Source organism: Nelumbo lutea, chromosome 2 (assembly GCF_056320005.1).
Source record: "Nelumbo lutea isolate HS-2025 chromosome 2, American lotus-T2T, whole genome shotgun sequence".
Lineage (NCBI taxonomy): Eukaryota > Viridiplantae > Streptophyta > Magnoliopsida > Proteales > Nelumbonaceae > Nelumbo > Nelumbo lutea.
In genome coordinates, this window is record NC_142685.1 from 61,439,933 (window position 1) to 61,463,154 (window position 23,222).

The following is a 23,222-nucleotide window of genomic DNA, read 5'->3' on the forward strand; positions in this document are numbered from 1 at the left end:
TCTGTGGTTATTGATCAAAAAACCTGACTTCACAATTGAAGTTAAGTGATTTCTTCAATCTAAACGAGGTTGTTTGGTTGACAACTATTATATACTAAATTTGATTTCGTTTCTGATGAAATTGTGTTTGTTATGTTTTAACATTGTTTGTAGGTTCTTACTCCAAATGTTCCTGATATAATGGTTATTCCCCCTAAAGATGATCACCTCTGCCATGTGATTGATACAATGGCTCTGCATGTGCTTGATGGAGGATGTGCTTTTGAGCAAGCTATAATGGAGAGAGGTCGCGGTAATCCACTTTTCAACTTCTTGTTTGAACTTGGGTCAAAAGAGCATACATACTATGTTTGGAGGTTGTACTCTTTTGCACAGGTACAACTTGTTGCATTTCTGATTGGACTTCAAAGTACTATAAATTTCTTTGGGTCATTTGTGTTAGTAATGGAGGCATGATATCTCAAATTAGCATAGCTCATAAATTTCTTGTGCTTCACAAATGTAGGGTGATACTCTTCAGAGGTGGCGAACAGAGCCTTTCATCATGATAACTGGGAGTGGGAGGTAATGTCCTTGCGCAATTTACTTGTAATTAGCCTTTTATCTGCAAATTATTTAGTCTTATGTACATGATAACCTAATTATATGGTTCATTTCATCTTTTCCATTTTTGTGTTCAGATGGATACCACCACCTCTGCCACAAGTCAAGAGCCCAGATCATGAAAAAGAGTCTGGTACAACATTTGCAGCTGGAAGAAGCAGGGTATTTGTTCTTTATTTTGCTTTGTAGTGCTTCTGTTCAATGTTTGGTATAATTCCGGATACAGATAATCTAGTCATAAGAAGGGCTATTACCCAATGTCAGTCTCACAGTTTTGGGAAGGATGACTTAATATAGACTAACCTCTAGCCTTTTCTTTTTCTTTCTTTTTTGTAAATTTTTTGACACAAAGTTGCCTCTCTCAGACTTGAACCCACATTCTCATGCTTGTCACCCAATATTTTACCATTGCCCGTGCAATGAATCTTTACAGATAATATAATCATGTCCCTCTCTTTTTTCGAATAAAGTTGGCCTTTTTTCAAAAAAGAAAAATCATGTCATATAAATATCTTGTGGACTGTCAGTGAAGAATATTTATCTGATTATGTATTATTTTTCCCTTACTGGCCTCTACAGCGTGTGGAACCGGAACAAACATTGACAGATCAACAGAGAGATGAATTTGAGGATATGCTACGAGCCTTGACATTAGAAAGGAGTCAGATAAAAGAAGCTATGGGATTTGCTTTAGATAATGCTGATGCAGCAGGGGAGGTAATTCTGATACTGCATTTATTCATAACTGTTCTTGTTTCCAGGTCTGTGCATGGAAGGCTAACTATTCTAATTAAAACATGGGATTTTGGAACTTAGAACGTTTAAGACTTAACTTTATGCAACTCAATATTCTTCCTCATTTCAAGGTCTCTGAGATATTGCGTGTTGTAAGGCTCAAGTGTTCCTTGTAACTAATGTTAGTGGGACAGTTTCAGCTACTAGTCCTTTCTTTCTTTTTTTTTTCTTATTGTTCTTATCCTAGGATATGCCGCCAGGAGCATATTTGTAATTTTGTCTTTTTTTTATAAAGATTAATATAAATAGAAGACTGGCGGCAGCCAGTACTGAGTTTGCTTTTCTTTCTATCATCCGTACCTCTCTTTCTCTCTCTCTCTCTCTCTCTCTCTCTCTCAATCACCACAAGCAACAACATGGTATCAGAGCGGAATTTCTGGGCTGGAGAAGACCTACGATCCTAGCATCAGCCTTTCTAAAGAGGATTGGACGTGGCTACTTTTCTATCTAAAAAAAAAAAAACCCCTAGCGGTGGCTGGTCTCAGTTCTCTCTAGCGGCTGCACTTACAGAAACCCTAGCGGCGGCTTGTGTTTTCAATCTTCTTTGGCGGTTGTGCTTGCAGAAACCCTAGTAAGTCTTGCGGCTGTACTTCTACTGAAACCCTAGTGGCCCCAAGTGACAATTACTGAAAAACCCTAGCTGTGTCTGGCCATGGGATGGTGCTGGTCTGCTGAAACCCTAATCGAAGGAGGGTGTTGATGGTGCAATGAAACCTTAGCAGGTTCTGATCTAGTGCTGAATAGGTGTGGTTTTGTTTCAGTTTATCTCAATATTCTTTATCCAATGGTGCGTAGGGCTTATGCCTTGATTATATGATTACTAGTTTGAATAATTGGATGGTTAGAGTGGGGGAACCACAATCAGACTGACAGTAATGTTTGGATTGGTGGTGTTGAACCAATGACCGGACTATTTATTGTTCTGTTTGGACGTTGTAGTGACTGATCTCTTATTCTCAGCAGTAGTTCTTGTGCTCTCAACAATATTCAATAGCTTGTTGCTCACATTCTAGGAGTAAGCCGAGTTGCCACATTCCAGTTGTGGTGGCTGTGCTGTTAGGTGGCATTTGGACTGGTTAGTTGTAATATTCAATGGCAAGTCATGAACTGACCTCATCGGGGAACACCCCAACCTGCAACACAGCAGGTATGGGAGGTGAAACCATGGTTTTTTCCATGCCAATTATCCCCTTGAACGGTCTGAACTACCTGGAGTGGGATAAGAGTGTAAAACTCTATGTAACGACAAGGGGTAAGGTCGGTTACATCAATGGAAGGGTGAAAGAACCCAAGGGTGAGACAACTGAACATGATAGGTGGGACCAAGAAAACAGTATGGTGATGTCTTGGCTCCTCGCAGCCATGGAACCTGATGTGAAAAAGAATTTTATGTGGGCAGGCACCGCTAGTGAGATCTGGGAACAGGCCAGAATTACTTATTCTGAGCAAAGGCACTATGCCAAGATTTACCAACTACAAGCTGAGTCCTCAACATGTAAACAGGGAAACTGTAGCTTGTCCTCATATTATTCAGCTCTTACCTCCATATGGAAGGAGTTGGACCATTATCAGGCCATAGAGTGGAAGCATGATGATGATGCTAAGGCCTACAGGAAACTGATCTCTCAGCAACGAGTGTTTGCTTTCTTGTTAGGGTTGAACCCTGTATATGAACCATTAAGGGTGTAGATCTTAGGAAACAAAGAATTGCCTACAGTACATGAAGTATACTCCCTTGTCCAATCTGAAGAAAGCAGGCGAAGTGTGATGGTTACAGCTGAGGGGGAGCAACAAGTTGCCTTGGCTGCGGTGAATAACAGCTCAACAGGGAAGAAAAGTGATCATAAGAAGGTAGATGATAAAGATAAACTCTTTTGTCCGACTGTAAAAGGTCACGACATACACGTGACACCTGTTGGGACATCCACGGGAAACCCAAGTGGGCAGCAAAGAATCAAGAACAGGGTAAAGGTCACTTGAAAAGAACGAGTGCAACACATGTGGCAACCCAAGACACTCAGGTTGCCGGTAGTACCCGGGGCCCTCCTAATAAGTCTGACCCCAAGGAGGATATAATAAATTCATTCAGAGGGCATATGGAATCTTATGGTAGGGCATTGTGGCAATTGGACATCTCAGTCACTAGTACTCCCTCTACCTCTTTTGCATCTACTTCAGGTAATGTGGCTTCTGCATTCCATGTCACTCCCACATATTCCCCTTGCATTATTGACTCAGGGGCCTCAAATCACATGACCGGTAAGCCTAACCTATTCCATTCTTATAGCCTTTTGTCAGGAAGGGATAGAGTGAGACTTGCAGATGGTTCCTTTTCTTCCATTGCAGGTCAATGATCGATATCCCTTCGCCATGGCCTTAACTTGAATTGTGTATTGCATGTCCCTCAACTTCCCATAAATTTGCTTTCAATTAATAGCATTACAAGTTCTTTAAACTGTAGTGTAACCTTTTTTGCTAACTCATGTGTTTTTCAAGACCTAACTTCTAGGAGGACGATTGGTAGAGGAAGCCTGGTGGATGGTCTCTACATTCTCGACAACAAAGCTAGTCTCTCCGTGTCATCCTCAGAGTCACATAGTCAGTCAAATAAGAGTCAAATTTTGTTGTGGCATAGTCATTTAGGTCATGTTTCTTTCGAAGTAATAAAATGTTTGTTCCCACTTTTATTTAAGTCGTGTTCAGTGTTAGAGTTCATGTGTCAAATGTGTCAGTTGAGTCAACAATGTAGAACCACCTTTCATTCAAGCAATAAAAGATAAAATGTTCATTTTCATGTTGTGTATTCTGATGTATGGGGGGCCTACAAATGTAATCTCTAAGGGTGGATATAAGTATTTTATTACATTCATTGATGATTACTCTCGCTATACATGGGTAATCCCTATGCGTAGCAGAGACGAGGTTCCAAAGATAGTGAAAGACTTCCAGAGGATGGTGTTTACACAGTTCCATGTTGAAATACAGATCTTCCAATCTGATAATGCGAAGGAATACTACCATGGGGAGCTAAATGAGTTCTTCGCCTCCCATGAGTCTATTCATAAAAGCTCATGTGCCAGAACACCACAACAAAATGGGGTTGAAAAAAGTAAAAATAGACACCTCCTTGAGGTAGTCCGCGGGATGATGTTACACATGAATGTCCCAAAAAGGTTTTGGGTGGATGCTATACTTACAGTTGCTTATGTCATCAACCGCATGCCCTCCAGAGTATTGAATTACATGGCCCCTAATCAATTATTGTACCCTTAGTCACCTTTATTTTCCATCCCCATGAGAGTCTTTGGTTGTTGGGCCTTTGTCCATGATTTGTCTCCATCCAGAGGTAAGTTAGGCCCTCGGTCCATTTCTTGTGTCTTCCTGGGGTACCCATCCTCCCAAAAGGGGTATCGGTGTTTTGATCCAGTTAGTCGTAAATATTTTGTGTCTATGGATGTGTCCTTCTTTGAGTTCGAGCCGTTCTTCCCTTCTCCTCAGGGGGAATGCCATAGTGTGGAAGAGGATAAGCAAGGTTCAGGTGTCTCTTCCTTCTATTCTGGATCTCACTCCCTTCCGTGTCTTCCAACGTACTCGTCAGAGAGATCAGCAGTGTGATGGAAATGTTGAGCAGCCAAACACTGAGCAATTGACATCATCAGAATCCCAGGAGGTAAGTCCAACCCCTAACCCTACTCCCACTGTGGACGACCTAGACATCCCTATTGCTCAACGAAAGGGAATCAGGTCTTACACTACCAAACACCCCATTACCCACTTTGTTTCCTATGACCACATCTCTCCCTCGTACCGAGCTTTCCCATCGGCAGTTGACTGCATCCCTGTTCCCAAGAATGTTGTAGAAGCCTTAAAATATCCTGAATGGATAGATGCCATGAAGGAGGAGATTGATGCCCTCCACAAAAATCAGACTTGGGAGTTGGTGGATCCTCCAGAGGGGAAAGAACCAGTGGGGTGCAAATGGGTGTTCACAGTTAAGCACAAGGCAGATGGAACAATCGAAAGGTACAAAGCAAGACTAGTAGCCAAATGGTACACACAGGTATATGGAGTTGACTATGATGAGACTTTTGCTTCGGTGGCTAAGATGAACTCGATTAGGGTTCTCTTATCTTTAGCTGCTAACTTTGATTGGGAATTGCATCAACTGGACACTAAGAATGCCTTCTTGAATGGTGACTTGGAAGAAGAGGTATACATGGTTCAACCTCCTGGAGTCTCTTCCAAGGGAAGTGAAAACAAGGTGTGTAAGCTACGAAAGTCTCTCTACGGCTTAAAACAGTCTCTCAGAGCCTGGTTCAGTAAATTTCACATGGCAACTCAAGAGATGGGGTTCCAACAGTGCCAGTCTGATCATACACTTTTTGTGAAGAGATGTTAGGAGCAGGTTGCTGTATTGATAGTGTATGTAGACGATATCATCATTACGGGGAGTTGGAGTTCCGAAATACAGAAATTGAAACAATTCCTTGCATCCAAATTTGAAGTGAAAGATCTAGGATTCCTAAAGTATTTCCTTGGGATCAAAGTTGCCCGTTCAAAAAGGGGTATCTTTGTCTCTCAAAGGAAATACACCCATGATCTATTACGGGATACAAGTAAATTAGGTGCAAGGCCGGCAGACACTCCTATGGATGCGGACCACAATCTAGGTGACTGTATTGGTGAACCTCTAAAAGATGTAAAGCAGTTCCAAAGGTTAGTGGGAAAGATGATTTATCTATCCATGACCCGTCCAGATATTGCCTATTCAGTTGGAGTTCTGAGCCAGTTTATGCACTCTCCTAAGAAGCCACACATGGAGGCAGTAAAGAGAGTCCTTAGATACCTGAAGAAACATCCAGGAATAGGCCTACTATTCAGTAAACACAATCACCTAAAGGTGGAAGTCTTTACAGATGCTGATTGGGCAGGAGCTGTGGATGAACATTTGTGGGAGGAAATCTGGTGACCTGGAAGAGCAAGAAGCAAAGTGTGGTAGCAAGATCAAGTGCAGAAGCTGAGTATAGAGCTATTGCACATGGGGTGGCTGAAGTCCTTTGGCTGAAGAACCTCCTAGGTGAGCTTGGAGTTGCTCTTCATAATCCTATGTCTCTTTACTGTGACAACAAGGCTGCAATAAACATCGCCAGCAACCCGGTCCTAGATGAGAGGACTAAGCATATTGAGGTGGATAAGCACTTCATAAGAGAGAAACTGGAAAAATGGGAAATTTGTATCCCTTATGTCAACTCCAAGGAACAACTTGTTGATGTCCTCACTAAACGACTTCCGTGTTCGCAGAACAATGAGCTATGTGACAAGCTGGGCATGATAGACATCTTCAGCCCAACTTGAGGGGGAGTGTTGTAAGGCTTAAGTGTTCCTTGTAACTGATGTTAGTGGGACAGTTTCAGCTACTAGTCCTTTCTTTCTTTTTTTCTTATTGTTCTTATCCTAGGATATGCCGCCAGGGGCATACTTGTAATTTTGTCTTTTTTTTTATAAAGATTAATATAAATAGAAGACTGGCGGCAGCCAGTACTGAGTTTGCTTTTCTTTCTATCATCCGTACCTCTCTCTCTCTCTCTCAATCACCACAAGCAACAACAGCGTGGTTTCCCAAGAAGCCACTTTATTTTCTACAAAATATAGGCCAGGCATTCTAACAATATCTTACTTTTCATTTTTCAGTGGTGTGATTTTATTTTATATTTCCTTATGGGTTTCTAACTTAAGTTTGGTTTTCCATGTACAGATAGTTGAGGTTCTTACTGAATCTTTGACGCTTAAAGAAACTCCTATACCAACTAAAGTTTCAAGGCTCATGCTTGTCTCTGATGTCCTTCATAACAGTAGTGCTCTAGTAAAGAATGCATCTGCATACCGTACTAAATTTGAACTGACCTTACCTGACATAATGGAGAGCTTCAATGACTTGTACCGCAGTATCACAGGAAGGATGACTGCTGAGGCACTGAAGGTAACTTACATTTGGAAATTTCCTTATGGAGTTCCCCATGTTGGTTTCTTAACTCTGATTTTTATCTGAGATTTTTTAGGAAAGAGTTCTGAAGGTTCTCCAAGTGTGGGCGGATTGGTTTCTCTTTTCAGATGCATATGTAAATGGACTTAGAGCTACTTTTCTTCGATCTGGCAACTCTGGTGTGAATCCTTTTCATTCTTTATGTGGGGATGCACCAGAAATTGAAAATAAAACAAGTTCTGAAGATCCAGGTGAAGGGGGGAAGCTCAACCAAGATGCTGCATTAGCAATGGGGAAGGGGGCAGCAATGAAGGAGTTATTAAATCTTCCACTTGCTGAGCTGGAAAGGCGTTGCAGACACAATGGACTTTCACTTGTTGGTGGTCGTGAAATGATGGTTGCACGGTTACTTAGTTTGGAAGATGCTGAAAAACAGAGGGGGCATGAACGAGATGAACTGGGATATGGTTCAAGCCATTCAAATTCAAGTAGATATTTAAAGGAGGACAACTGGAACACAAATAGTGGTAGCTATAGGGAGACCAACCTTGGGATGGAACCAGTTGGATCATCAGGATGGAGTCATTATGGGGATGATGGGATGCATTTACAAGGCAAAGTTTCTTCTGCACCTTTGGCTGCAACTCTTCCTATTCCACAGCCTGAACTAGAAGCTTTCTCCAAGAAGGGAAAATCTGATCCTGTTTTACCTGCTTCAAAATGGGCTCGAGAGGATGATGGCAGTGAAGATGAAGATAGGAGAAATACTCGAGGTCTAGGGTTAAGCTACTCATCTTCTGGGAGTGAAAATGCAGGTGATGGTTCTGGTAAAGATGATGGGGCAGAGACTGCAACAGAGGCAATATTTCCCTCTCATCCCGAGAGTGGTATGAATGAAGAGCAGAGGTTGTACATTAATCGTGGAGCGATGACTTTTTTCCAACTTTCATATCTTCATTATTGAGGAAAATAGCTCTGAGGTTGTGTCCAATTGTATTGATGCTTGATTTTATGCTTTGCAGACAAAAGCTAAGGCGTCTGGAGGTTGCTGTGATAGAATATCGTGAATCGCTTGAAGAGAGGGGAATTAGAAGTTCAGAGGAAATTGAAAGGAAAGTGGCAATACACCGGAGAAGGCTACAGTCAGAATTTGGATTGTCAGATACTAATGAGGATGGCTCAGGGAGCAGTAAGCACTCATCTCACAAGTATAAACAGTCAATTGATATTTCAGTCTCAATTCACCCATTTTATTTACTATTCATCTGCATTGTTGCATTATATATGGTGGTATTGATCTTGTTAACTGGTCTTTGTCATTCTCATAGATGGTACTCTGTCTTGGGCTCATACTGTTTGTGTTCAGGGTAATGTTAAGACAAATGATTTATAAGGATTTTATTCTTTACATGGTTTTAAGATTGATAGTCTCAAGAAAGTCTATCATCAAATGTATTGGTTTTATGGGAATTGGGATGTGGAAGGAAATGGCACAACATCAGAGAGGCTGGATTCATGGCATCAAGTGAGCATCTCATTCACATGGATCCTGAAATTGATTCCTTAATTGCCAGCTTGGTCAAGGGAAGAGAGCAGGGGAGTGAGCTGTATTGGGCCCTCCTAATATTGTTTTTTCTTACCTTGGAGTTTTTTTGAAGGTGATAACACTGTATTAATAACACAACCCTCCATGTACATCAAGATACTATACATTGTCAGCCAACACCATTTACAGAAAGAAGTCATCTATAAACAAAGAGGAAATTGAACTTATAGAGGTAAGTCCCAACTCCCATGCTCCTGAAATCCTAGAATGTTCACTTATTACACGCATGCTTATTCTTATTCGAGAATGCACTTTTTGGTTTCTAGAATATTCCTCTCTTAGTTATTAATATTGTTATTTGCTGGAATATTCAGTATTTAGTAAGATGGACGGAATTGACCCGGTTTTGGGTTGGTTGGATTGTGTACCACCCTCTTACAAGTAGATTTCCAAATGGCTTTGTGGGGAAAGCCATTAAGGGCTGACTCTTAGATCATATGAAATGACTTAACGGTGAAGGTTGTTAGAATGTTAGAGTGATGTTCGACTGATAAGAGTCCTTATTAGCCCATTCTTATGTTTAACTTATCTTGTAACTGGGCTTGTGTTAATGGGCCTAATCCTGTTTAATGATTTAAGTCATCTGGGTGTCCCATCACTAATCAGGGGCATCCCAGTAATTTCTTGTACCTTGTACTATATTCATCTATAAATAAAGGACTGGTCGACTGGATAGTACAGTTCGACATTCTCTTCAGTTCTGTGGCTCTCTTCTCTTCCTTGCTACTTCGAGTATAGCTCTTCAGATTACATGGTATTAGAGCATTAGCTCCTTCCTGGTTTCAGCAGGCGCACTCTTTTCTCTTGCTGTCTTTTCATCTTCTCTCTTCCTTTTTTGGGTTGCTGCAGTGAAGACCTAGGAGTGTAAGAGAGTAAAGCAAGTTCGAACCTAGGGTTTCTCTTGGTTGTAGGACTCAAGGGAAGTAAGACCCAGAAGTAGATGTCCTACTAGATTATCTCCAGCAAATAGTAGCTATTGGGCTACTAAGAGAGGTCTGTATAGGACAGACCTAGTTGATGACTGATTTCAGCAGTCCTAGCACTAGCCGAAAGGGGGAGAGCTTCCTCTACAGTTGCAGCTTCGTGCTCCAGCAAAACTTGCGCAGAACAAGTGGTAAAGACTTAGCCTTCTCTACAGTTGTAGCTTCGTGCCCCAGCAAGACTTGGGCAGGACTGTGGTAACTTCAGTTACAGATTCTCTTCAGGTCGGTTATCAGTCCTACTTTGTGAACTTCAGTTACTGCACTGCACAGTTACTTCAGGTTGCAGAACAAGCCCTAACTGAAGCACTGTGAACTGGTTCAGTTACTTCGACCAGTCCTAAACAGCACTGCACAGTACCCGAACTGTGAACACTTCTACTAGCACTGTGAACACTGTGACCACTTCGGCCAGTCCTAAACAAAACCTCCTACAGCACTGTGAACAACTCTTGGACTGAAGTCAGGATGTCCTCACTATCCGGTGAAGTTTCCTCTAGAGATAACAGACCTGTTACAAGGTCCTCAAACCTGGAAAACCCTAATCTGCACAGCTTGCAGATTACAAGTGTGCTGCTAGATGAGTATAACTTCAGAGAGTGGTCTGTCTCAGCAATGCTGTTCATTACCTCTCGTGAGCTCACAGGCTATTTGGATGGAGACAAGAAACAACCAGAAATTGGCAGTCCTGAATACACCGTGTGGCTCAAGGAAAATGCCACAGTCATGTCTTGGTTGCTGGCCTCTATGACTCCTAGGGTGGCCAGAACTGTTCATCACTTCCCCACAGCTGCTAAAATTTGGGAGAAAGTATCTAAGACATATGGCCAGAAAAAGAACAATGCTAGAATCTACAGGCTGAACCAAGACATTGCAGCCCTAAGGCAAGGAGACATGTCCGTGGCAACCTACTTTGCAACACTGGAAGGCCTCTGGGAAGAGCTTGACCACCATTTGATTTTGGATTGGGAAAATGCTAATGATAAGGGGAGGCATGATAAGCAGATTGAGGAGGGTAGAGCCTTCAAGTTTCTAGCGGGTCTTGACCCTGTATATGAAGGTATAAGGGTCACAGATTCTAGGGAGAGATGAATTACCTGAGCTTCACCATGTCTACTACCTGGTGAGGAATGAAGAAGTAAGGAGAAAGGAGATGCAAGTTGACTCTCAGACACAGTCAACAGAACTACCTGGAGAACATTCAGCCTTAGTCTCCACTATGGGGAATAGATTTTCAGACAAGAAGTCCCTCAAGTGTACACATTGTGGTGGTGAGAAACACACAAAGGAGAAATGTTGGGTCCTGTACCCTCATCTGAAGCCAGCTGCTCTGAGAAAGGACAAAAGGCAACATAAGGGCCATACAGCAAGTGGGAATCTTGCCACCAACAACAGTAGTGACAACTCACAGAGTATTCAGACAGTGTCATCTTCCACCGCAAGGCAGGCTGCCGACTCCTCTGGACCAAGTACTTTGGGCTTCATAGCTAGTGAGGTAGAGGTTCTCAGTCGGGCATTAGCCCGTCTGAAGAACAATTCTTTAGCTTCCACCTCTCTTTCCAAATCAGGTACAACCTCTGCATTTAGTGCATCTAGTTCCATTAATTCTACCTATTGGGTGATTGATTCCGGAGCCACTAACCATATGACACATATGTCCTCCTTATTCTCCACATATCATTTGTTGTCTGGCCAGGGTAAGATGAGAGTAGCTGATGGGTCCCTCTCCACCATCTCTGGAAAGGGGGTGGTTGACCTAAGCAAGGATCTCTCTCTTAAATCAGTCCTACATGTTCCTAGTCTTACCTCAAATCTGTTGTCTGTTTCAAAGCTTACAAAAAACTTGAACTACAATATAACTTTCTTTCCTTCTCATTGTGTCTTCCAGGACAGATTGACGAGGAGAACGATTGGGAGTGGTCATGAGTATGGGGGCCTCTACTATTTTGATGAAGATGTCAGCTCAGCCTTGCAAGCTTCTACTACTAGTCCGGAAAGTGTGGAGTCAATAGCTAGGCTGCACTTGTGGCATGCTAGGCTAGGTCATTTGTCCTTTTCTTCCTTAGCAATGTTGTTTCCCGAATTATGTAAGGGCATTCCGAGTCAGAGTTTAATTTGTGATGTGTGTCAAATGTCAAAACAATGTAGATCAATGTATCCAATTTCTAGTACTGAAATTCAAGCCCCTTTTGATTTGGTTCATTCTGATGTTTGGGGTCCTTCACCCATTGTTTCCATTGATGGCTTCCGTTACTTTATCAGTTTTATTGACCATTATTCTTGGTGCACTTGGATTTATCTGTTGAAAGGACGTGAAGAAGTTCCCCGGATAACTATGATATTTTGCAAGATGGTTGAAACACAATTTGATAAAAAGATCAAGCAATTCTGTTCAGACAATGCAGTTGAATACTTTGAAAGATCCCTGAACTCATTCATGGAAGATGCAGGCATGTTACATCAATCATCATGTGCTTACACCCCTCAACAAAATGGGGTTGCTGAGCGCAAGAACAGGCATCTATTGGAGACAGCTCGAGCCCTTCTTTTCCAGCACAATGTGCCCAAGCAATATTGGTCTCAAGCTGTTCTCACTGCATCATACCTGATAAATCGGATGCCATCTAAGGTACTAGGTATGAAGACCCCTTTCTCTGTTTTGTGTCCCACTCTTCCAGAATTTCCTCTTCCCCCGCGGGTTTTTGGTTGTACATGCTTCATACATGTGAAAGATCCAAAGAAGACCAAGCTGGATCCTAAGGCTACAAAGGGAATATTTTTGGGATACTCTCCTACGCAGAAGGGGTATAAGTGTTATGATCCTGTCTCCAAGAAAAAATATGTCACTAGGGATGTAGTCTTTTTTGAGTCTCAACCCTATTTCCAATCTTCTCAGAATCCTCTTCAGGGGGAGAGTAGTGGGTTGGAAGAGGATTCTCATTCTCCCTTCTTTTTTGTTCCCATTTCATCACCTTCCACTACTACTAGCTGTAACATTCCGGGTCAACCTAGTGAGACTTCCGCTGTGCCAGTTGCTTCTCCAGATTCGGCTGATGCTTCTGAAGGTTCCAGTAAACAAGAGAAAGAGATACTTACATACAGTAGAAGGAAGAAGGCCCCTCAACCTCATGATTGCAACCAGTTGAACTCAGATCAATCTGTCTCTGCAATCCAAGGTAATTCTGATTCACTCAATTCAGATTTGGATCTTCCTATTGCTTTCCGTAAGCCTGTTCGTTCTTGTACCACTCGGCATCCCATAGCCGATTATGTTTCTTATTCACACTTATCCCCTGCCTATCATTCCTTTGTGTATGTTCTTTCCTCTGTATGTGTCCCTTCCAGGTATTCAGAGGCGGCATCTGATCCAAGGTGGAAAGAAGCCATGAATGAGGAGATGAAAGCCCTAATGAAAGCAAGGACATGGGAATTGGTGGACCTGCCAGAAGGGAAAGGCACTGTTGGGTGCAAGTGGGTATTCACAGTAAAGCACATGGAAGATGGGTCAATTGAGAGGTACAAGGCCAGACTTGTGGCAAAGGGATTTACACAAAAGGAAGGAATTGACTACAAGGAAACCTTTGCCCCAGTAGCAAAGCTCAACACAATCAGGGTTCTATTGTCACTAGCAGCAAAATTCTCTTGGGAACTTCATCAGTTGGATGTGAAGAATGCCTTCCTAAATGGTGATCTTCATGAAGAGGTATTCATGGAACCCCCACCTGGATATGATGTTGGAAAGAAGGTATGTAAACTAAGGAAAGCATTATATGGTTTAAAGCAATCTCCCCGAGCATGGTTTGAGAGACTTTGTTTGGCCATGAAGAAAGTAGGGTACACTCAGAGCAGTGTAGATCATACATTGTTTACAAGGAGACAGGATGACAAACTTACAGCACTCATTGTGTATGTGGATGATATGGTGATTACTGGAAATGATGTGAAAGAGATGAAGAGGCTGAAGGAGTTCTTAGCTTCAGAATTTGAGATCAAAGACTTGGGAAATCTGAGATACTTTCTTGGAATTGAAGTTGCTAGATCAAGAGAAGGAATCTACATATGTCAAAGAAAGTATGTGCTAGATCCCCTAGAGGAAACAGGCATGATGGGGTGCAGGCCAGCAGACACTCCAATAGAACCAAGCCATGGATTACAAGAATCAATGGGTGAGGAATACTGTGATAAGGAAAGGTACCAAAAGTTGGTAGGAAAACTGATATACTTATCCCTTACTCGGCCAGACATTGCCTATGCAGTGCATGTTGTTAGTCAATTCATGCACTCACCAAAGACCCCTCATATGAGAGCAGTGGAAAGAATCCTCAGATACTTGAAGACTTGCCCAGGGAAAGGAATTCTATTCAGAAAAAACAGCAGACTTGAAATTGAAGCCTACACTGATGCTGATTGGGCTGGGTCCGTTGGAGACAGAAAATCAACCTCAGGTTACTGTACATTCTTGGGAGGAAACCTAGTCACATGGCGTAGTAAGAAGCAGAATGTTGTGGTTAGATCAAGTGCAGAAGCAGAATACCGGGCTATGGCACACGGGGTTGCTGAACTCTTATGGATCAGGACTCTCCTTAATGAGCTTGGTATCAAGACTGAGGGTCCTCTCAAGCTGTATTGTGATAATAAAGCTGCTATCAACATTGCCAACAATCCTGTGCAGCATGACAGGACAAAACATATTGAAATTGATCGACACTTTGTCAGAGAGAGAATTATTTCAGGAGAACTTTGTGTGGCTTATACTCCATCAGAGATGCAGATTGCAGATGTATTAACTAAAGGGCTGGCATCAGCGAAGTTCAGGGACATACTTGGCAAGCTAAACATGATTGATATTCATGCTTAGCTTGAGGGGGAGTGTTAGAATGTTAGAGTGATGTTCGGCTGATAAGAGTTCTTATTAGCCCATTCTTATGTTTAACTTATCTTGTAACTGGGCTTGTGTTAATGGGCCTAATCCTGTTTAATGATTTAAATCATTTGGGTGTCCCATCACTAATCAGGGGCATCCCAGTAATTTCTTGTACCTTGTACTATATTCATCTATAAATAAAGGACTGGTCGACTGGATAGTACAGTTCGACATTCTCTTCAGTTCTGTGGTTCTCTTCTCTTCCTTGCTACTTCGAGTATAGCTCTTCAGATTACAAAGTTTCCAGAATGGTCACTGGCCCAGATTCTTCTGTCATGGTTTCTAGGATCTACATGTCGTTATGAAGCATATGTTGCTGAGAAGTGAGAAGATCTTCTACTTGGCCATAACAGTGTCTGAACAAAACATTTTGAAAATTGGAAAAGATTCAGCTGCATTGCGGTCCGAGTTTCTTGTGTCATATTTGGTAGCAATTGCCTGTTCTCCATTCGAAGGGCCACCCTGCTCAACAATGAAATGCGAATGGTACTTACCAAGAAAGAAGGTGTTCACAATCTTCAAGTGCTTGAGGTCGGGACCACTGGCACACATTGGGTACAAATATTGTCCTAATCAATTAAATAATATTTGAATTGATCCTTTCACCCATGCTACGAATACGCTTAACTTTCTATAGCTTATTAGCCACAGCCATGCGCAGGGGAAAGACAAAAAAGTCTTTAAGGAGATTAATCAAGGCATTCCAAATGTGAATGACCTGCTTCTTTAGAGATATGCATAGTTTTCCATGAAGCCAGCTTCTTCTGATCTCTTTCATAATGGGTTTGTAAATAGAGTTGGAAATAAACCAAGTACAAGGTAAGCTGAGATACTTTGGTGGCAGATAGTGAACTTTACAACTAAGGCATGTAGCCCGATCCTTGAAACTATTGACATCAGCAACAGTCAGTGCACCATTTTATGGAGGTTGATCTTAAGGCCCGAAATGACTACAAACCAGCACTGTGAACATCTTAGATATAGGATCTGTTTCTCAACAGCATCACAGGAAATTGAAGTATCATCAGCAAACTGAAGAAGAGAGATGGCAGGGGAGCCTTCAACTTGAAGAAAATCACCCTCAGAAAACTTAGATGCATTTCTCCTTTTTGATCATTGGTGAAGTTTCTTATCATTAATAAAATCCAGTACATTTTTTGTCAAATTTTGTTATGGTTTTGTTGAATCAACTGCAATGATCTCTTGTGCCCTATTCCAAATCCATACTTTTTAATTTATTATGGGCTTTTTTCTGGTTAAGACAAATGCCCCTTCTGAAAGATAAGAAAACTGAGGTGATAAGCTGATGTTCAGAACAAAAAGATATGGATCCACATCTAAGGGTTTTATTTTTATTTTTTGACTGGTAACTTGAAACTTTATTTATTGTGATAAAAGAATAACGTGTACAATGATCTTAATTTGTATTTTTACAAGTTATCATTATTGTCACTTATTCCCAAGTTTCTTTCAACACAACTAGGTCACCCCCCAAAAAAGTTCTTAACCCCCTGCTTTTCTAGTGAATTATCTATGCTGTTTGCATATTGATATTATCCGTGGAATGGAGATGGCAATTTCCTTTGCCAACCACTTGTTTTTTCTCAAAACATGCTGGCAATGTCATATTCCCTGCCTGTCATTTCTCAGCCAGCTGATTACTACCTTAGAATCCCATTCAGTTATCAAGTTGCCCAAGTTCAACATTTTCCTAGCTTCATCCCTTGCAATAGGCCTTTGTGGAATTCCCAATGCCAATAGGTCGAGAACTTTCTTTAAAATGCAAAGGTGTGATGTGAGGCATTCCGCTATCTCGAGGCATGAGGTGTAGTTCAGAATGCAAGAGGTTTAAGCCACCCAAGCACAGGGAGGCATAAGCCGCCTCAAGAGGAGAATATCATTATGTTTTTCTTTTCTTTTTTTTTTCTTCTCTTCTTTCTTTTTATTTCCCCTACCCTTCTCTTTTCTTTTTTTTTTTTTTTCTTTTCTTTCTTTTTGCATGAGGCATATGCTCCTAGTACACCTTATGCAAAAGGTGTTTGAGGTGTATGCGTTAAAGGCATCAATGCCTCTGGCATATGCCTTGGGGCATTTTGGGGGCGCTTTTCCTGGAGCCTCCCACACCTTTTGAAACATTGATTGAGACCAGAGAGCTAAAAAAACTCCTTGACTATCTCTGAAAACTCCTGTGCCTAAATTACCCGGGTTCCCCATGCTACGATTTTCAAGATTAAACCCTACTTGGTAAAGTGCTGGCAGTGTCCAAGCCAACATCAAAGTAGTCTTAAAGGAAAGAAGAATAGCCATCATCTACCATTCTCTCAGGATGTCATCCTTTGTGAAAGCCGCAAAAATCTCCAGTGTTTTTATCCAATTGATCACTTTTGTAGACCAAAGGATTACTGGCCTAGTGCATCTCTACGTAATCTTTCTTTTCTTAAAAGAGTGAACCTCTCCCAGGTTTTAGAAGTGAAGGGATGGGAGATCAGTAGATGGTATCTAGATTTCTGACTTGCATCACAGAGAAAGCATTTATGAGGGGATAGCACCGATTGGGTCTTTTTTTTTTTAATTCTCACACATGTTGATTTTGACATGGAATACTTCCTAACTTAAAGCCCTAACTTTAGGAGGAATCTGTCCAAGCCAAATCATCCTAACAGGATAAGTATGCAAGGTGGGTGGCGCAAGACCATTAAAACTAAAGGAATGTGAGTAGGGACACAAGGTAGAAAGAGTCCAAATTGTAGAATGAGGTCAATCACATGAGACTCATCAAAGTCCCCAAAACCCCTCTCAATCCAAGATCCAAGTTCTAAAAGAGATCCAAGCTGGAAAAGGAGGCAAATTGGGAAATGGGTTTATTCTTTAATGAGGGTATGACATAGACAGCAAGTAAGGCTCTCTCATAGAGGTTTGTCTCCTCACCAAAGGTCTTCCTAGAATTTCACCTTGTTGCTATCGGGAACATCATAACAAACAAATTGGATGGGCAAAGGGTACATCAAAGAGATGGATTTCGAACGAAGTATGGGCTGCTCTATAAGCTACCCCATCATCCCTGACATTAATGACAGCCGGACCATGAATGTTGCCAATAATTTTGTGCCATAGATTGTCCTTCTCAAGTTGGTATCTCCACACCCATTGACTAAGGAGAGCTTTTTTTTTTTTTTTTTGCCCAACCTACCAATTCCCAGTCCCCCATTTTCTCTTTTGCAAACCAAGGTTTTAAAATGTCAGACATCCAAATATAAGCAGCATATCGAAAATGTTGGAAATATCATATGAAAATATTGTAAAAATGTGGTAGACACATTGTAAATTATGCAAAATATAGAATGATATTTTATGATATGATGATAGAAGCTTAAGCACACCTTTTAAATTATAATCATGTTCCAAATAACTAAACAAAGCTAAGAAGCTAATGTTATAGACAAAATAATACGTTTGAAAGTTGCCTTGTATACCTTAAGATTTAGTGCTTCATGGTAGAATGAGTTAAAACAAAATTTAAACTCATAGAAAATGTAAATGGTTTTAATAGATCAACCATAGTTTTCAAGGCACCTAGGCGATGCTAGGCGACACTAGGGCACCTAGTCACCTAGGTGATAAAAATTTTATAATATAAAAATCTAACTTTTGGCTAGCTACCTAGTTTTATATACCATACAGCATGTATATTAATTGAAAAAATAGTAATTTTCTTTATTAAGAACATTAAATTTCCTCTAAAAATGTGGCAAATCAACACATCTAAAAGACAAAAATCTTTTATATATATTAATTTAATTATTTTCAAATATAATAGTGCTATAATAAGGATTTAATAGAGAATTTCGTATCAATTAGCAGCTAAAGAAGGTCAACTTTATATGATAAATATTCAAGATTTAAAGTTAAATAGAAAAAATAAGGATGGAGTTTCTGTTTTATTTAATTAGAGAGAGAGAATAGTAAAAAACATAACCTCTTTATAATTCCATCTTTCTTTCTTTTTCTCTCCTCAAAACCCTTTGCTCTTTTAAATTTCAATTGTAAAACATTAAAACAAAGTATATATATATAGCATATGATAAAATGTATTAACACATACATTAATAAGATACAGCAATATAAATGATATTATTAAAGGACCCACCTTATCATTTTTGTCACCTAGGTGTGTGCCTAGTCGCCTAGAAGGGCGCCTAGTTGTTAAAAGTCAAGGCGTTTGGGTGAGGTGCCCAGCCAATGGCACCTAGTTGCCTAGTCAAGGCTCTCTTCCATGCATGGTAGGATGTTCTGTGTTGCACTAATACAGAAAAAAGTTCTATCCACTTGAAAAAATAAATAAATGGATATAGAACTCCAACAGCTGTTGCTATGGAAGAGAGCCTTCTCAACCCACAACTTGCAAGCCCATCGGCAACCAAATTCAGCTATCTTGGGATCCATAGGATCTGAATAGTGATGCTGGCTAGAATTTATGAGGGCAGAAGTCATGGCTGTAATGGAAGGCATACAAAGGGCGAAAACTCTGCACATCAACAAACTAAGCGTGGAGGGAGACTCAAAATTGGTGATCAACTGGCTACAGGATGATGGAATGAAAATGTGGATGTACAATAATGAAAGGAAGAAATTCAGATGGTTAACTAGAGACATGGAAGTAAGGACAGGGTGGGTCAAGCAGAGTGCAAATGCCATAGCTGATTCATTAGCTAAGCAAGGGGTGGAGAGATTCATTGTTTTGGGCACAATTGTCAGGGATTTGGGGTTTCGTGGGGAGAGATAAGAGCTTTTGTCTCTCACGAACTTAAACTGTTTTAATAGTCTGTACTCACAATGTGGAGTACAGATTATTTAATGGTAAGCTGGGTTTGCTTGGAAATCCTAACTCCCTAAAGAAGGGTTCCTTGCCTTTAGGTGAACTGTTTCTATGGTGTTTATTGGAATTGCTTATTTATTGATTTTTTTATAGTTTTCAGTCTCTGTGATACTTGTAACTTTTCTATGAACTTCAATTTGCACAATTCAGTTGCACTTGATGGAATAAAAAATTTTCATCTAGGCCTTTCTTTCTTTTCAGCATAAAGGGGGTGGAAAAGTTCACGTGAGATATTTCAGCCATATTCTTTGTGAAGAAAACATGATTTCTGCCCCTTTAATTGAAACAATTTCTACTTAATTTCTATATAAAATCTTGCATAAATTAAATTCTAGAAACTCACAATGTGGAGTCAGATTTATGATACCTGAATTTTATGTTAAAGTGACACTGACAGTTTAGGATACTCTACTATAGCTACTTATTGTTTAAGGGAGCTATTTTGGCATTATCCTGAAAACACTGCAAGGTTTTGATACTTGCTAGTTGATATCGTTTTATCTTATGGTCTAAATGTATTTTTGCTAGAAAGATATTATTGAGAACATTCTGATTTTGCATGTTAAATTCTGGGTATCCCCAAAGTTGTTTCAAGTTGGGTTACTAAACTTTAGCCTGTCCTTGAAATGGTTGGTCCAATATTGGGTTCCAACTGAAGTTATTGGTACTGAATTACTGAATTTGAGTAACTGAAGTTGTTTCTATGATTCATGAAGACTCCTGAATTTGAGTAACAGGGGAAATGATGTTTTAACATTCTACCTCCTTTGTTCCACACTCTGCATTATGTAATATCCTCTACCTCTTTCTGAGTTTTATCACTTTATGTTATTCTTTAATAACCGTTGTAATCCTTAAATCTCGCTTGATTTCAAATTGTCAATCTACGCTGTTGTACTCTGAAATTGATCAACTAGGCAACTTCAATTTGGTTTGTCATACAATTAAAGCAGGGTATACATGCACATGTGTCAAATGCTCAAGTTTCCATGTACAGATAAGAAACTTCACCTTGATCAAACTACGCATTGGCCTCTGGATGTATACCTCCACGTCTCTTGTGTGTTCCTCTCAAGTCCTTGTGAAAAAATATTGCTGATAATGTAGCATATAGCATTCATTGTATGTAAATGCCTAAAGGTTTATTGAAATGTTTGAAATCTGCAGAAAGGTCATCAATAGAGAGGAAGGACAGGAAAGATGATTACCGTGACTCTTCAAGAAAGCGACATCGCAGCCAGAGCCGGAGCCAGAGTCCACAGCACAAATCAAGTAGAGACAGAGAAAAGGAAAATGATGTAGAGAAGGATCGGGATAGGCACCGAGATAGTGGTCATGAACCAGAAAATGAAAGGGGGAGGGAACGTGAAAAGAGTGGAAGCAGGGAGAGGGATGACCATGATAGGGATAAAGGCAGAGAAAGGGAGAAGGATCGTAGGAGAAGGGGAAAATAAGGAAACTACCTTGTAAGTGTACTTGCTTTTTCAGAATGCAAGTGAAACTAAAATTGAAATGTTCCAATATTAGAAAAAACTGAGAAAGCTACAAGGTGTTGTTTTTAGGAAGCCGGGGACAGGGCTAGGGATATTGTCATAGATTACCTACAAAGTAGGAGCTCTGTAGCAACGTGTATACATTTTTCTTGATACTGGTTTTCAGTCTATTGCAGCTTGAGTACATGAGGAAATCTTGTTGAATCTTGAATGTACAAGATGTTAAGGTTCACTCCAAGAACCAGAAATGAGTCAAGAATAAAACATCTTTATGATTTTTTTCCTTTCTGCTGAGGGCTTTCTTCATCTTCTTCTTCTTCTCTCTCTCTCTCTCTGGTCAAATCACATTTGTAGGTATAGCCTATTGGTCTGCTTCGAGCCTCAAGTTAGCAATGGTGAATGAGCAGAGTTGTGGACCTTGTGGTAGTGGAATTTGTTAATCATGTAAGATTTCATCTCATAGCCAGAACGTTGTGGGAGGACTACTTGGCCATCATAACTGCACTTGTTTACCCTTTTAAGCTAATTTGGCAACGGGTACACTTTCCTTTTGGTAGTCTGCTTCCAAAAAGAATAAGTTCAAATCAGCCCCCCGCAAAATTGCCCCCCACGTCTCACAGCATATCCTTGCCGTGTATTGGGAACATCTCCTGATGGTGATACCAGAAATGATGATGTCATCATCGGGAGATGTTCACAGGTAAGGGTGTTAATGGACCGGTTTTAGATTGGATCCTATTCAGTCCAAAATCAATTTGGATGGATTGGATGAACCAAAAAGAAAATGGATTGGACAAATCCGGTCTAAAATATTTATTAGATTGGACTGGACCTGGTCCATCCATAATAAATTTATATTGGATTTGATTGGATTAAGCCAATATCCAGTCCATTGATATAAGATAAGAATATGGGTGTCAATGGACTGGGTTTGGGTTGAAATCATTAAAATGAATTTGAACAAATTAGACAGTCCGAACATTAAATTGGATCAGTCCAAATGGTCCAAATTATTGATTGGATTGGATTGGACCTGGTTCATTTATAATGGACTTACATTGGACTGGATCGGATTGGACCAAATTCTGTCTAATCAACACCCCTATTCACAGGGCAGTACCTTTTAATACTAACAGATCTGACCATTTGTTAACCTGGTAGATACGTAAGCTGGATGCGTATTGCATGAATGTTGTGAAAAGAAATGGATATGCCAGATGTACATTGTGAAACTTACAAATTGAAATAAATACAAGTGCATACTTAACTTTCATGGTTTATACGAAGAGAAATATTACAATTAATAATACAAGGAATATAGAACATTATCATAGGAAGATATTTCAAAAGCAAAAAAGCTAAAGACAATCTCGGACTGAAACCCCTTCATATAAACCATTGACACAGGTATGTAATCTCAGACAATTTAATAGTTCCTTCAGGCCAATCTGTTTTTTTTTTTTTTTTTTAAATAAGTTATTCTTTTCGTATATAATTTTTTTTCTTGTCAAATTTGGTATCATGGTCCAAGATGGTTCATGTTTAGAGAATGATGCAAGAAAAAGTGTTTTGATATTTTTCATGATTATCAATAAATCTCTTTTTTATGGATTTGAGTTCTTAGGAATTAAAGGATAAAGTTGAGGTATAAACCAATTATTTTGCATAGGTGAACGTGTAAGTGGGACCTATAAGTGTTATTTTGCACAAATAAAAGTGTATGTAGGGGTGTCAATGATATTCGAAAATCCGATTCCAAATTTGAGATTAGACATAATCGAATCAAATTCGGATAATTCAAATATTTAATGGATCGAATCCAGATATTCTAATCATTTCAAATAGTTAATCAAATTCAAATTTGGCTATGCCCTGATTCGATTCGATAAATATCCGAATTCGACTGATTATTTAATTCTTATATATAATATATAAAATATTTAAATGTTTTATAATATATAA

General features: G+C 40.1%; 1 protein-coding gene across 10 annotated transcripts in view; it reads left to right on the forward strand.

Moving 5' to 3' along the window:
• The window catches only part of LOC148871088 (protein RRC1-like), a 47,064-nt gene extending 25,516 nt beyond the window's left edge, over positions 1–21,548 (forward strand). For 4 of the 10 annotated variants that reach the window (XM_088969016.1, XM_088969014.1, XM_088969021.1 and 1 more), the window contains exons 11-18: positions 154–375; positions 506–564; positions 681–765; positions 1,183–1,320; positions 7,154–7,378; positions 7,458–8,287; positions 8,404–8,570; positions 20,935–21,548. In XM_088969016.1, coding sequence (XP_088825142.1) covers positions 154–375; positions 506–564; positions 681–765; positions 1,183–1,320; positions 7,154–7,378; positions 7,458–8,287; positions 8,404–8,570; positions 20,935–21,221 — 2,013 coding nt within the window. In that variant the 3' untranslated portion in view covers positions 21,222–21,548. Of the gene's footprint in view, positions 1–153; positions 376–505; positions 565–680; positions 766–1,182; positions 1,321–7,153; positions 7,379–7,457; positions 8,288–8,403; positions 8,590–8,709; positions 9,160–20,934 lie in introns of those variants that run through there. The other 6 variants (XR_016107086.1, XM_088969015.1, XR_016107087.1 and 3 more) reach the window with 6 other exon arrangements.
• Positions 21,549–23,222: the final 1,674 nt, after the last annotated feature.